Source organism: Beta vulgaris, chromosome 9, assembly GCF_026745355.1.
Source record: "Beta vulgaris subsp. vulgaris cultivar EL10 chromosome 9, EL10.2, whole genome shotgun sequence".
Lineage (NCBI taxonomy): Eukaryota > Viridiplantae > Streptophyta > Magnoliopsida > Caryophyllales > Amaranthaceae > Beta > Beta vulgaris.
The window spans coordinates 43,906,006-43,920,201 of NC_079210.1; the positions used below are offsets into that span (position 1 = coordinate 43,906,006).

At 30.2% G+C, this 14,196-nt stretch overlaps 1 protein-coding gene across 1 annotated transcript; it reads left to right on the plus strand.

Annotated features, from left to right (window-relative positions):
* Positions 1-8,661: 8,661 nt before the first annotated feature.
* On the plus strand, positions 8,662-10,860 carry LOC104903933 (myb-related protein 308). Its single transcript, XM_010692077.4, has 2 exons — positions 8,662-9,317; positions 10,057-10,860. Exons 1-2 carry the CDS (start codon positions 9,055-9,057, stop codon positions 10,622-10,624), a joined length of 831 nt encoding a protein of 276 aa, XP_010690379.1. The 5' UTR covers positions 8,662-9,054; the 3' UTR covers positions 10,625-10,860.
* Positions 10,861-14,196: the final 3,336 nt, after the last annotated feature.

A 14,196-nucleotide genomic window follows, 5' to 3' on the forward strand; every position in this document is an offset into this window, starting at 1 on the left:
TTTATTTCGGTCACTACTTTAATCCATTTAGTTACTAGGTCTACTTTTATATTAAAATTAGACCGTCTCTTTTAATAATTTTTGCAAATAAATATGAAAAGATTTGGAAATTTGTATACTTGTGGTGAATGATTGGAAGATGCTCAACAAGTAGAATAGATCGGGTATCAAGTAAGGCTTGATTTAGTGGTAAAAGTTTGGTATCATGACTTTAAGTCATAGGATCAAATTCTATTATGGGCTCTTTGGGATGAGATTTTTCTTACCATCTTCCTTTTTTTCAAGGAGTTTGGCCTGTAAACCTTGACTGGTTATATCCGTGTAAGGTGTTAGTTCAGTAGGATCATTCATCTTACCAAACTTTTTTTAAAAAAAATAGAATAAATGGGTAGTTAATTAAAGGCTATTATTGGAATTCCACAATAAAAAGTAAAATGAAAAATTGAGGTGGACTAGCTAAGAATAAGATGAGTGAGATCCAAATCTCATGTGGATGTCCCTATCATATTCAGTTATAAAAACAGATAGGAGGAAGAAGAGTCGTTTAATTAAACCAAAAATTGGTGTTTAGTTTGAAGAAGTCACGTAGAAGCTTTATTTTTATGCTTACTTTTTTGTTCATTTATTCTCATGTGGGTCATTTGCTTCATGAAAACCTGATTATTCCAACAATTTTTCGGGTGTCTCACATGGGGTAAAGGACAACCTAATATAATGTTAGGTAGGTGTTTAGTAGAAAAGGATTTTCTTTCTTTTTTCTTACTCCTATTTTTTTTTCTTTTTCTTGAAAAAACAAAAGAACATCTTAATTTCTTTCCTATGAGTCATCCTCAAATGCCTAAGCACATGATACCCACGTGTTGCTGAGCTGGCTCTCACCATATTATCACTTGGTAGGCTACCCTCTTCACATACTATTTTTTTTTTTTTTTTTTTTGTCTTTGCTTTTACCTTGAGTTGATCAATGTCGTCCTACTTTCCACCTTTTATCACTTTCCTTAAAAAATATCAATAAACTTCCCATCTTCAGGGAATTTCTAAGATCTACTAGTCATTTTGGCCTTCACATACGCAACAAATCTTATATGAACATACCCTATATCTTATAAGGCGTAGTAAATATAAGGTAAAATCAAGCTTGACGAAATTTTATAAGTTCAAACAAATCTTTTATGAAAACACACTATATCTTACATGTTTGAAAGTTTAATAATATTGGGTGTATTAGGAGTCCAATGATAAAGTTTCTACCTTCCAACTATGAAATCGAACTTTAAGGTTGAGTATCAAGTACTAGTTAGTTTTCTCTCCTAGTTGAACTTCTAGTTAGTAATAGTTAAATGATCGGAATTTTCATTTGAGATGAGATCTCCTCATATATCTCCTGGACCCCATTCTCTATTCCCCTTCTAAGATCTGGGAATAGAACGGGTTTAAATACCAATATTAGCTACAGAAAAGGAACGCCCTCATCCCATTTCTTAGCAGAAATGGTATGGGCGGATCTCATAAGATTGTGTGAGCCATTTTATTTCTAGTATATTATTAAAAATACAATAAAAAAGTAAAAATGTTATAATTTTCGTAGGTGGACTTTTTAAAATGGATGTTTTTTTTTTTATATATATATGTAGATTTAGTGTTTTGTGGTGTTTGCTGTGAAATAAAAAAATGTGGAGGAAAATGTATTATGTATATGAAAGGTCGGCTATGGATAGAGACGAGGATGAGGTAGCCATGACAATTGACAATTAGTTAGGGGTTGAGATACCTAACTGATGGTGACTGAAATTGGTCATCTCATCTCTATTACTCTATATACAGTAGAAGGTGCATTGAAAAAAGCAAGATAAATTACGTGAAGCTATTAACCATCTTTTGAACAGTCAATTAATCTTTCTAAGTTTATTTTATTTTAGGGAATTCATCTTCTATAAGATAGCAAAATTAGTATTTCCAATTATTGGAAGTTGGAACACACCACCCCTCCTCATATTTTTAATTTTCAAGCTATGATCTATGGATAAGTTCAAACAATTATTATTATTTTTTTTTTTTTTTTTTTATTATTATTATTATTATTATTATTATTATTATTATTATTATTATTATTATTATTAGGTGAGAGAATAATAATTTCATAGTAAAAAGAAGGCAGAGGTACACATTTCAGCATCTTAAGAAAAAGCCCAAGATAGACTAGTGGACAGTAAGATGTGGGTGAAGAAGTAGGTGAAAAACAAACAGATGCAATTACACCATCCTGTCCTCTCTCTCTCTCTCTCTCTCTCTCTCTACACCCTTCCTAGCAACCTCCTCCTCCTTTACTTAGCTTGACTCTTCCAAAGATTCAAAAAAATTAAAAAAACTCCAAAAAAGTTGGGCAAAGGAAAGACATTCATACTGAATTTATGTAAATGTATACTCTACTAGTAAAGTCCTATCATCTGGTTGTTTAATATATTGGTCACTTTTATAAATGGGATTTGATTTCACGTTTTGGGTACCACTTATATAAGATTGAACTAATTTTGATAGTTAATATCTACAACCACATCAAAGCTTGTGAAATGTAGTAGTAGAGTACGTATAGGTGTAGACATCTTTGTCTGGATATTAATGTGACTACTTCTGTTTTATAATTTATGCAATACTTACTATTTGAAGGTCAAATTTTATCAAATTCGATTACGAATTATCACCATTAATCCATCATATAGTAACAAATTATTAAGTGGAATTTTGTTAGTAACATCTCTATGCATATACATGTATAAAATTGTAAGTATATTATTGTAGGAATTATAGAATGAAGGTACAAAAGAGGCAATGAACTCCTATATAATCTTTTCTTTTTTTAGTTGTTCGGATAACTTTTTTGTTAGTCTTTGCACAACCTTGACTGTTAGTATAGTTCATTATAAATTTGAAAAAATAAAAAAAGTTTCTATTCTCAGACTTTACAATGAGACAAATTCTATTACAATAACATTGTAAAAAGTATTATTTCTGTTTCTCAATACATGCAACAATGGAATACTCAATTATTAATATTGAGAACAAATCAATGCTAATATATAGAATACAAATGCTATCATGTAATATGTCTCAATATGTATTTTCAAATATTAAAGTTTAATAAGTTTTATTAATTAACTGTTAAAGTACAATAATGTAACTAATATAAAAGCAAATCGGAACCAAAAAAGAGGGAGATTTTGGGAGTCAAAGTAGTTGAATTGATTACACCAAAACAAAGCAGCAAGAATAGATTTTTTGGGTTGAGAAGTACTTCATAATAGTAGTATATCATTGAATTATTTTAATAATTACTTCTATAACTTTAGGAAATCATTTATCTTTGACCCTAAATGGCCACTTGCTGCTTTTAGTCCTCAATGTAAGCCTAAGGAAGAAATTAATCCACTATGGAAAATTCAAGTTGAGGGTACTATAGTTGGGGGATAAGAGGGAATAGTAGGTACCAATCTTTTTGGGTAGAGGGTTGGGGAACACAGGAATAAGTAGTTTTCAAATAAAGTAGGAGGGAGTAAAAGAGGGAAAAGGGCATATGCATATGCATACATATGGGGTGGTAGGTAACAAATAATCCTGCAAGATGCAGACTTTAGAGACTAGAGAGAGGTGAAAGAGTGATAATTCACTCCAAATTTTTTAAATATCATTTCAAATTATATATTTTAAGTGACGCATTTTATTACTGATCAGTCTAAAAGTCTCGTATACATTTTTAAAATTAAAATATTGTATTTTTTGTAGGACGGATAAAGTAGTAATTAAAATTTTGTTTAAGTATCGGATTTACCAAATATGTCCTTGTAAGTGGAGAATTTTGTCCACTCAAGTAAGTAGGTTTACTTCCTTTGGAAGAGAGAGAAAGTGTGACAAAAAGGGTGAATCAACCTCCTTTCTCCCTGCCTTATATCCCCTAACCCTACCTACAATGCCAACTTGCACCACAAGGATGGTAAGGAAAAAGAAAGGAAAAGAAAAACAAAGAATTGATGAAAGTGGAAGGTGAAGCAAAATGCCCACACACAAAAACAATCACAACACAAGCAAAGAGTAATCCTATTCCTAACCTCCCATAATAATTTGCCCTTTTTTGATGTTTGCTTTTGTCATCAAACTAGCTAGCTACTTTGTTCTATTGCCCTTTTAACCCAACTCCTCCAACCCTCCTTCTAGAAACCCTTTCTCTCTCTTCTTTTTTTTTCTAACTTCCCACATAATGCATGATAGATCACCAATAAAAATTAAAAAGAACCACAACAACTACTCCCATTTTCCCAATCTTTACTATACACTAGAATACTCATGTCCCTTTCTCTTGGGGAATTTTTTTGATTGTGTAGAATGCTTCCTAATTAATACTCCCTCCATCTCTAATAAACTTCTCAGTTTTCTTTTTCATATTTATCGATGTATTTTTTGTATAATTAATATCTTTTATTACATATTTGTAAGAATTATAAAAGTTTGATTTTTGTAATTTACATAATAAAACGAATTAAACAAAATCTCGTATGACTATATTGAAAAAAATTGAAAGACATTTTTAACTCAGGAATAGTGCAAAAATTAAAAATTAAAAGAAAACTCTATTATAAAACGGACGATAACTTCATCAATTTTAATTATAAAAGAAATTCCAACTAGGAAAGAAATCAGTACCTTAATTTGAATGTTAAAGTTGTATCTCTTCGTTTAAAATATACTAGCAACCAAGTTTCTTGGTACGTAGTTTAGCTTGATAACTAGTTATTAGGCCCGGACTATGCCTTGGGTAAGAAAAAATTTCATTTACTAATATAATACTTTATGATAATAATACCAAATATAACTTTGCCTAGTGGTTAAAACTTTAGTTTATGTACTTGAGGTCTCAAGATCAAACCCTATACTATTCAATTTCTTAATTTTTTTTATTGTACATGGATTAAGTTTCGTGTTTTCGCACGCCTTTTAATATATTTTTATAGATAGATAAAGTAAACATAAATTACTATTTCCTTCGTCCCAAAATATAGTTCTCATTTCCATTTTGATTATCCTAAAATATAATTCTCGTTTTTATATATAGTTCCACACTTTTCGTAATTTGTCTAGATAAACCATGTCCCCATCATTTATTTGTTTCTTGAATTTTGTTTTTTGCTTTGTTTATTCAACCCAAGTATTATTTACGGAAAAAAACCCCAGCCTCCCCTTTTTTTCTCTCTCTCAAACCCTAGTCTCCCCTACCCCTTCTTCATTAATTAGGGGCCGCCATGGATGTTTTCATCCATGGTAAGCCCCTTCTCTCCTTTTATTTTCAGTTTTTAGTTCATTTTCTTGTTTTGTTCAATAAATTAGTCTCTCTTTATGAGATTTTCTCAAACCATGTTATGGGGTTTTTAGTTTCCGTTTTGGAAATCTCCTTCTCCCCTATGGGAGTTGTGAGTATGGTTCTTTTGTTTTTAGGTATGAGAAATTATTCTCATTGGTTGAAGTTAGAGACTCAACATGAAGGTATTAGAATCTCGGATGCGGTCAACCTGACTCGATCAAGAATGTTCTTCCCAAACTATATCAGAATGATAGACTTCCTCATTAATAGCTGCTTGATTCAGCAAATACAAGGGGGCTGTGCTGTATTGTTCGATCTGGTTCATTATAGTTTCTTCGAAGATGAATTTGATTTAGTCTTGTTTAATTGTATCTTGTTTTACTTTAATACCTATTGTAGATGTCGTTTGGCTTTCAATTAATGAAATTTCTCTTTCAAAAAAAAAAAAATCTCTCCTAAAATCATAGTTTTCCCATACAATATTTATTTAAATAAACAAAAAACATTTATCTAAAAACATTTATTTATTATCCCTCTTATATTCTACTTACCTTAATTCCCGTAAAAAAAATCGGAGATTATATTTTGGGACAGAGGAAGTAGTTAGAGAATTTCAAATACTTAGTAACTTAATCAATTTTATTAGTATTCTTATATGGATATAAAATTAATTCGTCTTTTTTATCTTCCTGAAACTATACGTCTAAGAATTCGGTTTCAAGTATTCTAAATAAGGTTATACTACTATTAACTTAGAATTGTACTTTGCTTTGCTTTCTCCTGCTCTGTTGTCAACTCTCGTATTCATCATAGGCTCACCTGAGTTGCTGACATATTCAATGGGGAGGGTGGGGAATTCAATTTAAACTGCCTTAGTTCATCACTCAAAATAGTGCTATTTAATTTAGTCAATTTTGATTCTTAGTGTTTTGTTTTCAAGTCCCTACCAAATTCTTTTTTTTTTAATCTTCCACAAAGATAATCAATTTTCAATTTGACAAATTTGACAAGTCAAGGAAAACATGTTGATTGCTATTGGGCAACAATACACGAAACAAAGAGAAATAGCCTACAAATTTGGAACAAAAAATTGGCTTCCATCTATTTTAATTAAGTAGTATAATAAAGGAGTGTTTACCCATAACTCTTCAAGTAATGAGATCACTGCCCAATTTCTTTTTATAATTTTTTAGGCAAAATTAGCACCAATTAAGCTCCACAAAACATAACAATCACTAAATGATGCGTGTTTAAAATTCACTACCATATTAAAGAAATGCAATTTTATAGTATAACAAAATCTTACTCAAATAACACTGTTTTTTCTTAAACACATTTACTACAATACTTAAGGTTGTCTGGGATAGTTTGCTGTGTATGACCTTGAGTATAGAACAACAACTTTTTTTAAAAAAAGGTAAGAAAAAAAAAGATTAGTAATACATGAGGAAAGGTCCAACCTTATCGTTTACAAGAATAGAAGAAAAAACTGAATCAGTACAACTTTTGATATTGAACTTAGAATCAACTAAATGGCCCACATTAGCTATCCAGTCTGTTGTTTATTTGCTTACTGGTAGATGTGAAGGATAATCCAAGAAGTAAAAGAAAGTATGAATATCTTTGATATTATTTGATATTATGAGCAATCTGCCAGGGTGGAGACCAGAGATCTTTAACTGTATTAATGACCTAAAGATTATCTCCTTCAATGTAAAGGTGTTGAATGTTGTTTCATATTGATTGCGAGATGGATTCCTTGCTGGAGCGTACATGCCTCGGCAATGAAGACATGGGAAGAACCAAGGTTGTAGGCAACAACTCTGTGGAGATGACCAAGAAAATCCCTGATAATAACACCTGTTGTTGCGGGGTTGGAAGGTGGCTCCCAAGCTATAAAGATGGAGGAGGGATATGCCACTTCGGAAGGAGAAAAACAACTTATGTGTTGTACAAAACATAGTTTTTGATTAGTGTACATTAGCTTATAACACGTTCGGTTTTTTAATAGTCAATCATAGTACGACTTCTAGATTATTAGACTTGTATAATTATTTTTTTGTTAAGCATACACAATATTGGACGTTATAGTTTGAGCATACACAATATTGGACGAGAAAAAAAATATTAGAACAATACTTTTAACACAAGTTATTAAAAGAGACGGTCTAATTTTATGTTAAAATTAGACTAACTTAAGTTTATCATTTTATTCAAAAAGCCCATTACTTATCTTCTTTCTATTGAGCTTAATATGTTGCCTAATTTTAAATTAAAATTAGACGGTCTCTTGTAAGACCAACTCAACTTTTAAAGATGAATTTGAAGTATAAAATCTATAATTGAGCTTATATGTCAGATTACAATCTTTTAAGGAACATGTGTGCCTTAAGGAAAGTATATATTAATTCTTTCTAACTGCAATATTTTGATTTTTACGGTGTCTAATTTACAATTTTGATTATTACTATCTTAGAAATGATTAATTAGTAAAAGTTGCAAATATTTAGTACGGAGTCTCATATTCCATAAGATATGAAAAAAAGTATACGAGAGAGATAATGTAAGACTGAGAATCCACGTTACACAAGTAAAGTTGGATAAAATTATGATTTAAAAGAATAAAAAGTTTATTTGTAAATCGATTTAAAAAAAACTATTTTTTTTGTTAAATATCCCGTTTGCTCATAACACCAGTTAGAATACAATTGAGCCACATTACTTAGTTGTAAAACAAATCATTAACTAATTAATGGTAAACAACAATTATAAAAGGAGGGGGGTGTTTAATACTATTTGAGAATTACTTATCCATAAAAAAAACAATCTTGATTGAAGTGTCAAGTGGATCTACCTATAAATTCTTTAGTTTCTTCTTACAAAGAATAGGAAAAAAAGAAAGAGAGGGAACATACCCACTAGCCTAAAATGGTGTTAGTTCCAACTACAAATGATAAAATAATAGTAACATGTTTTTTAGTACTTCTTGCTGGTCACTTGGTCTAGTGAGCTTAACAACAGATTTTGAGGGCCTAACCAAATTCTTATTCTTAATCCAAAAATACATAAAAAAAAGTTGTTCAAAGCTTTTAGACATAGAAAAGGAAGAGATCTCATACATTGTCTCTACTCTCTACTCTCTTTAAGAGTACCTAGTATCTATTCTTTAATTTCCCACTTCTCTATTAACAAAATCAAATATATAAAAATACATTAGATATTAATGTGTAATCTTTACTTTACACCTAACTGAAGGTTACCTCTTGTTAATGACTCTTTTTACTCATTTTTTTGACTTAAAATAATAATTTATTTTCATATTATTATGAAAATAATAATCAAATATCATCAAAAGAGTAACCCCACCAGCCACTCTCCCTCTAACCTGTCTCACCAACTCACATCTAGAAGCAATTTCTCTCTCTTACTTTCTCTCTCTATCCATATCAATAGCCTATATAATCCCCTTCAATTCCTCAAAAGGAGTCAGCTTTGTTGCTTCACCCAACTCCCAAATTTAGCTTTTTCTTCATCATCATAACAAATTAAAAAAAAAAAATCCAACTAAATTTAACAACAACAAAATAAAAAGTACTTCTACCAATCTACCATATACCTTATAACTCATACCCTCTTTTTTTTTTATCTTCAACAATCTTAAGACTTGATTGATAATTGCCAAAGACAAAAAAAAGAAAGAAAGAATGGGGAGGTCCCCTTGTTGTGAAAAGGCTCATACAAACAAAGGAGCATGGACAAAAGAAGAAGATGATAGATTGATTGCTTACATTAAAGCTCATGGTGAAGGTTGTTGGCGTTCTCTTCCTAAAGCTGCTGGCCTCCTCCGTTGCGGCAAAAGTTGCCGACTTCGTTGGATTAATTATTTGAGGCCTGATTTGAAAAGGGGTAATTTTACTGAAGAAGAAGATGAACTCATTATTAAGTTGCATAGTCTTCTTGGTAACAAGTAAGTTTTTTCCTCTTCTTTTTTACCCATTATTCGGAACATTAGTTTTTTTTTTTTTTTTTTTGGCGGGGATTTGAAACTGTAACCTATCGTTCACAGCACCTCAATCTTAACCACTAGGCCAAGACGTCCGGTATATTCGGAACATTAGTCTATGGACTATATGATCATTAAAGCAAAACATTGGCCAAATTGACAATTTTTCTTTAATTAGGGATAAGGTAATAGTTAATTTTAGTATGGATCAAGTAGTTGGCGGGTTTTTGTTTCCAAATTTTAAGCAATTTAGTGGAGATTATGATACAAATTTGGTAAATTTGAGAAAAAGATTATTGGCTTTACATCATGGTAAGAAGTAAGAAGTAAGACCCACATGTCCCATTTTTTTTTTCCTCTTAGATGTTGTCCAATAAAAATTGATAAGTTTGAAAATTGTTGATATTAAATTAGTGGGAATGGGACTTTACATTTTTTATAGATGTTATATAGTAACACAAGTAACATACATATGGAGCATGGAACATGTCAAAGTATCCTTATTTTGATCTTACTTACAGAAAATCTTGATACCCATTTGGTGAAATTCAGATTAAATCAGTAGAATGAGACTTACATTTTATAGTAAATTACATAAAAAAAAACCCTTTTTTTTCCCCTTGTAGAAACACTTGAATACTCATTTGATGAAATTAAAATTGTGCTAAAACTAATGACTTATTTTTGTTTGTTTATTGTTTAGGTGGTCTTTAATAGCAGGAAGATTACCAGGAAGAACAGATAATGAGATAAAGAATTATTGGAATACCCACATCAAAAGAAAGCTTCTAAACAGAGGAATTGACCCAATTACACATAGAATTCTTAATGAGGTTACATCTCATCATCATGAATATTCACATTCATCTTCACCTTCACATTCACCTTCACCAACAACAACACCCAATTCAACAACAACAACAACAACAATATCATTTTCTGCTCCAATCACAATTCCCAAGAAAGAAGATGTTTTTGATATGAAAGATGACAACTTTAATCAAGAACCCAGATTAGAAAAATGCCCAGATTTAAACCTTGATCTGAGAATTAGTCCACCTTATCAACAACAGAATCATGAGTCATTGAAAACAGGGACAAGAATTTGCTTCACTTGCAGTTTGGGGATGGAAAGTAGTCAAGATTGTAATTGCAGTCAAACTATTGTTGGTTGTAGTACTACCAGCAGTAATGGTAACAGTATTTGTTATGATTTCTTGGGTTTGAAAAATAATGGTGCTTTGGATTATAGAAGCTTGGAGATGAAGTGAATAATTGATTTAATTTTGAGGATTATATAATATAGATTTATTTGCTAAATTTTTAGATGATAGAGGATATTAAGGAAAGTGATTTGTGGTAGTTCTTGACAAATCCTTCTAATTTTATCATGTGTAATTAGTGGTAGAGTGTATTAACCTAAATTTGATGATCATTTACTACTATTATGTGCCATATGAATTATGGAGTAATATAACAATACATATTATAATTGGGTTTTTTTTTTAAGAGTATATGTTTCATTTGTGTTTTTGTGGAGGGAGGGTTGATAAATCCATCTTTAAAGGGTGTAAAAAAAAGGATTTTTTTTTAATGATATAAAAAAGCGTTCGTATTAAATGGAGATTCTCGAATTAGCACTTTTGTGTGTTAGAGCTTTTGTCTTATCTATATGCGTTGAGTTTTTTTCGAAATACACCAATTATATTTGAGAAAGAATAATGTGAGATGACTTAAAAAACTGTAACATGGACATTATATTGATGTATAAAAAAAAAACTTTGAAAGTTGAAATCTCCCTGGGATATTTCATTGGAGTATATTAATGAGAAAGTGTTCAAGGAGTGTGATGCAACAAGGACACAAAGAAGTGTCCATTTTCTACCAACCCCTAGTCTACTTCACTTAGATTAATCAAATAATTAGCTTTTTAAAAAAAATAAATGATCAATTATGATAAAAAAAATTGATTATGAATAAGAATAGAGGTTCTTTAAAAGTTACTCCTTATGTTGTTTTTAATGGGTGCATTTCTTTTCATTACGATCATTAATGTAAACCCTCGATTTCTAATTTGTTTGATTAAGTGTTGATATAATATAAAAATTTGATGTCACAAAAATATACATTGGAAACATAAAACAAAAGTCAGGAATTTAATTCCGCCTAGCTCTTTATTTAAAGAGAGAGAGAGAAATGGAAAAATAAAAATGTGTTACTTGTTAGAGTATTTTTTTTTTGGTGAACCCTATTCGGTTTTCGAAATCCATTTTTGAATTCAACTAAGGGTGCGTTCTGTTCAACTTAAAAAATTAAGTTTCAGGTCCAATAAGTTCAGATAAGTTCAGATAAGTTCAGATAAGTTGCAATAAGGTCTAATAAGTGCAATAAGTTCCAATAAGGTCTAATAAGGTCCAATAAGTTCCAATCAGGTGCAATAAGTTCCAATCAGGTCTGATAAGGTCCAATAAGTTCCAATCAGGTCTAATAAGGTCCAATAAGGTCCAAATAGTCAATGTTTAATAAACATTTGTATTATTGTCCACTATTTTGTTATTCATAATTTCATATCACTATTAGCGGATTATGTTATTATTAGAATTTCAATTAAAGTACCACAATGATCATATAGTATTATACTTGTATTAGTGTCTATTATTTATTATTTATTTGTATTATGTCTATTATTTTATTATTTATTTGTATTATGTCTATTATTTTATTATTTATTTGTATTATGTCTATTATTTTATTATTCATATTACTATTAGCTGATTATGTTATTATTAGAATTTTTTATTAAAGTACCACAATGTATAGTATTATACTTGTATTGTTGTCTATTATTTGACTATTCATATTGCTATTGAATAATATTATAATCATGGTCAAATAATTAAGGTTAACAATAATAATAACAATAATAATAATAATAATAATAATAATAATTAATTTTTTGATTTTCTACTAGTGTTTTATAAAATTAAAACAACACTATTAGATATATTAGTGATGAAAGTTATGTATAGGCAAATATATAAATAGTAATTTTTTTGTTAAATTAATTATCATAAGAGATAATTAATAATCATTATTTTTTAAAGGACGAATTATAATAATAATTATTCCATAAAAAATTTTGAGGGGTAGTATTTACATTAGTGGTAATATTTATGTTATTCATGGTCAATGTTTTTGTCTAATAAGGTCAAATAAATTTCAATCAGGTCCAATAAGGTCTAATAAGTTTCAATCAGGTCCAATAAGGTCTAATAAGTTTCAATCAGGGTCAATAAGTTTCAATAAGGTCTAATAAGGTCAATCAGGTTCAATCAGGTCTAATAAGTTCCAATCAGGTTCAATCAGGTCCAATAAGTTGAATCAGGTTCAATCAGGTCCAATCAGGTTTTATAAGTTCCAATAAGTTCAGTTCAGGTTCAATAAGTTCAGTTCAGATAAGTTCCAATAAGTTCAGGTCCAATAAGTTGAATAGAACGCACCCTAATCCGGATTCGAGCCGGGCCAGGTCCCAATTGGGGGAAAACTGTTCCAGCACACATTGCTGCGTTCCCAGGATGCGAACGGAGACCTCTAGTTAAGCTAGAACAACTCCCTTACTTGTTAGAATATTATAAAACCTCAAAAACAAAAGAATGAATGAGATGTCTTCAAACGTTAAAAGTAGTTCAACATGTAATTCTCAATAAAAGCGCCTCCAAATTAGCAATTTCACATTTACATGCCTAGGAGAAAAAATCAAAACATAAAATATGTGCATAAAATTGAGAGAGTAGAAGATTCAACTACTCCTTCCGTCCCATAATATAGTGTTCACTTCTCATTTTTCACAAGAATTAAGGAAAATGGAAGGAGTTTTAGAATTTCACAAAAATATATACTTCCTCCGTTCTGTTTTAAATAAAACGTTTGTTTTTTCACGCAACCCAACACGCTTCTTTAATCATTAATATCTTTAGTTGTGCACACGTAAAAAATATAAAAAAGTTATAATTTGATAGATAGCATTGAGATGAATCTAACAAGATCCCACTTGACTATGTTTTTCTTTATATAATGGCGATATATTGGAGTCAAAATTGATCAATGAATAGTGTCATTTCACACAATGTTTCATTTAAAACAGAACGGAGGAAGTATTAAAGTATATGTTTATTGAGTATTTTTGTCTTGGAACTAGTTTTTTTCTTCTTTTTCCTTTAAAATAAATGAAAGAGCAATAAATATTCCTTGGAATGGTGTAAAACAATAAATAGGGGCACATCTTTTAAAAGAAAGTAGGGGTATTTTGGAAAGTTATATGTAGAAATGAAGGATAATTTAATCCAAACAAATTGATAAAAAAAGAAATAGGCACAACATTTTGGGACACCCAAAGAGGAATGCAAGCACTATATTATGGGACGGAGGGAGTACTATTTTAGAATTTCTTGCTGTTGTAAAAAGACTTGCACAGTGCACTGTTGTAGAAAGGAGTGAAAATACAAATACGTACGGTAAATGTTGGTCTTATCACTTATGCCTAGTTTGGTTAGACCCTTGATATAAGATATGCTTACATTATATCATCATGTAGCTCTGAATTCGCCATACAAGATGAACTTCAACTACCTTCCTGTCGGTATGAACTTTCATCATTATGAACAATCCAAGCAAATGCCTTCTATCTTTATTTTGAGGTCCTTTTTCACGATCCATCAATCTGGATTACACCCAGTGGCGGATCTAGAAAACATATGTAATGGGGTCAAAGTCACAATTACTTTGTATATCGAGTGGGTTCAACTAGGTTATATTTCTAATAAATTATAAAATATCTCAATTT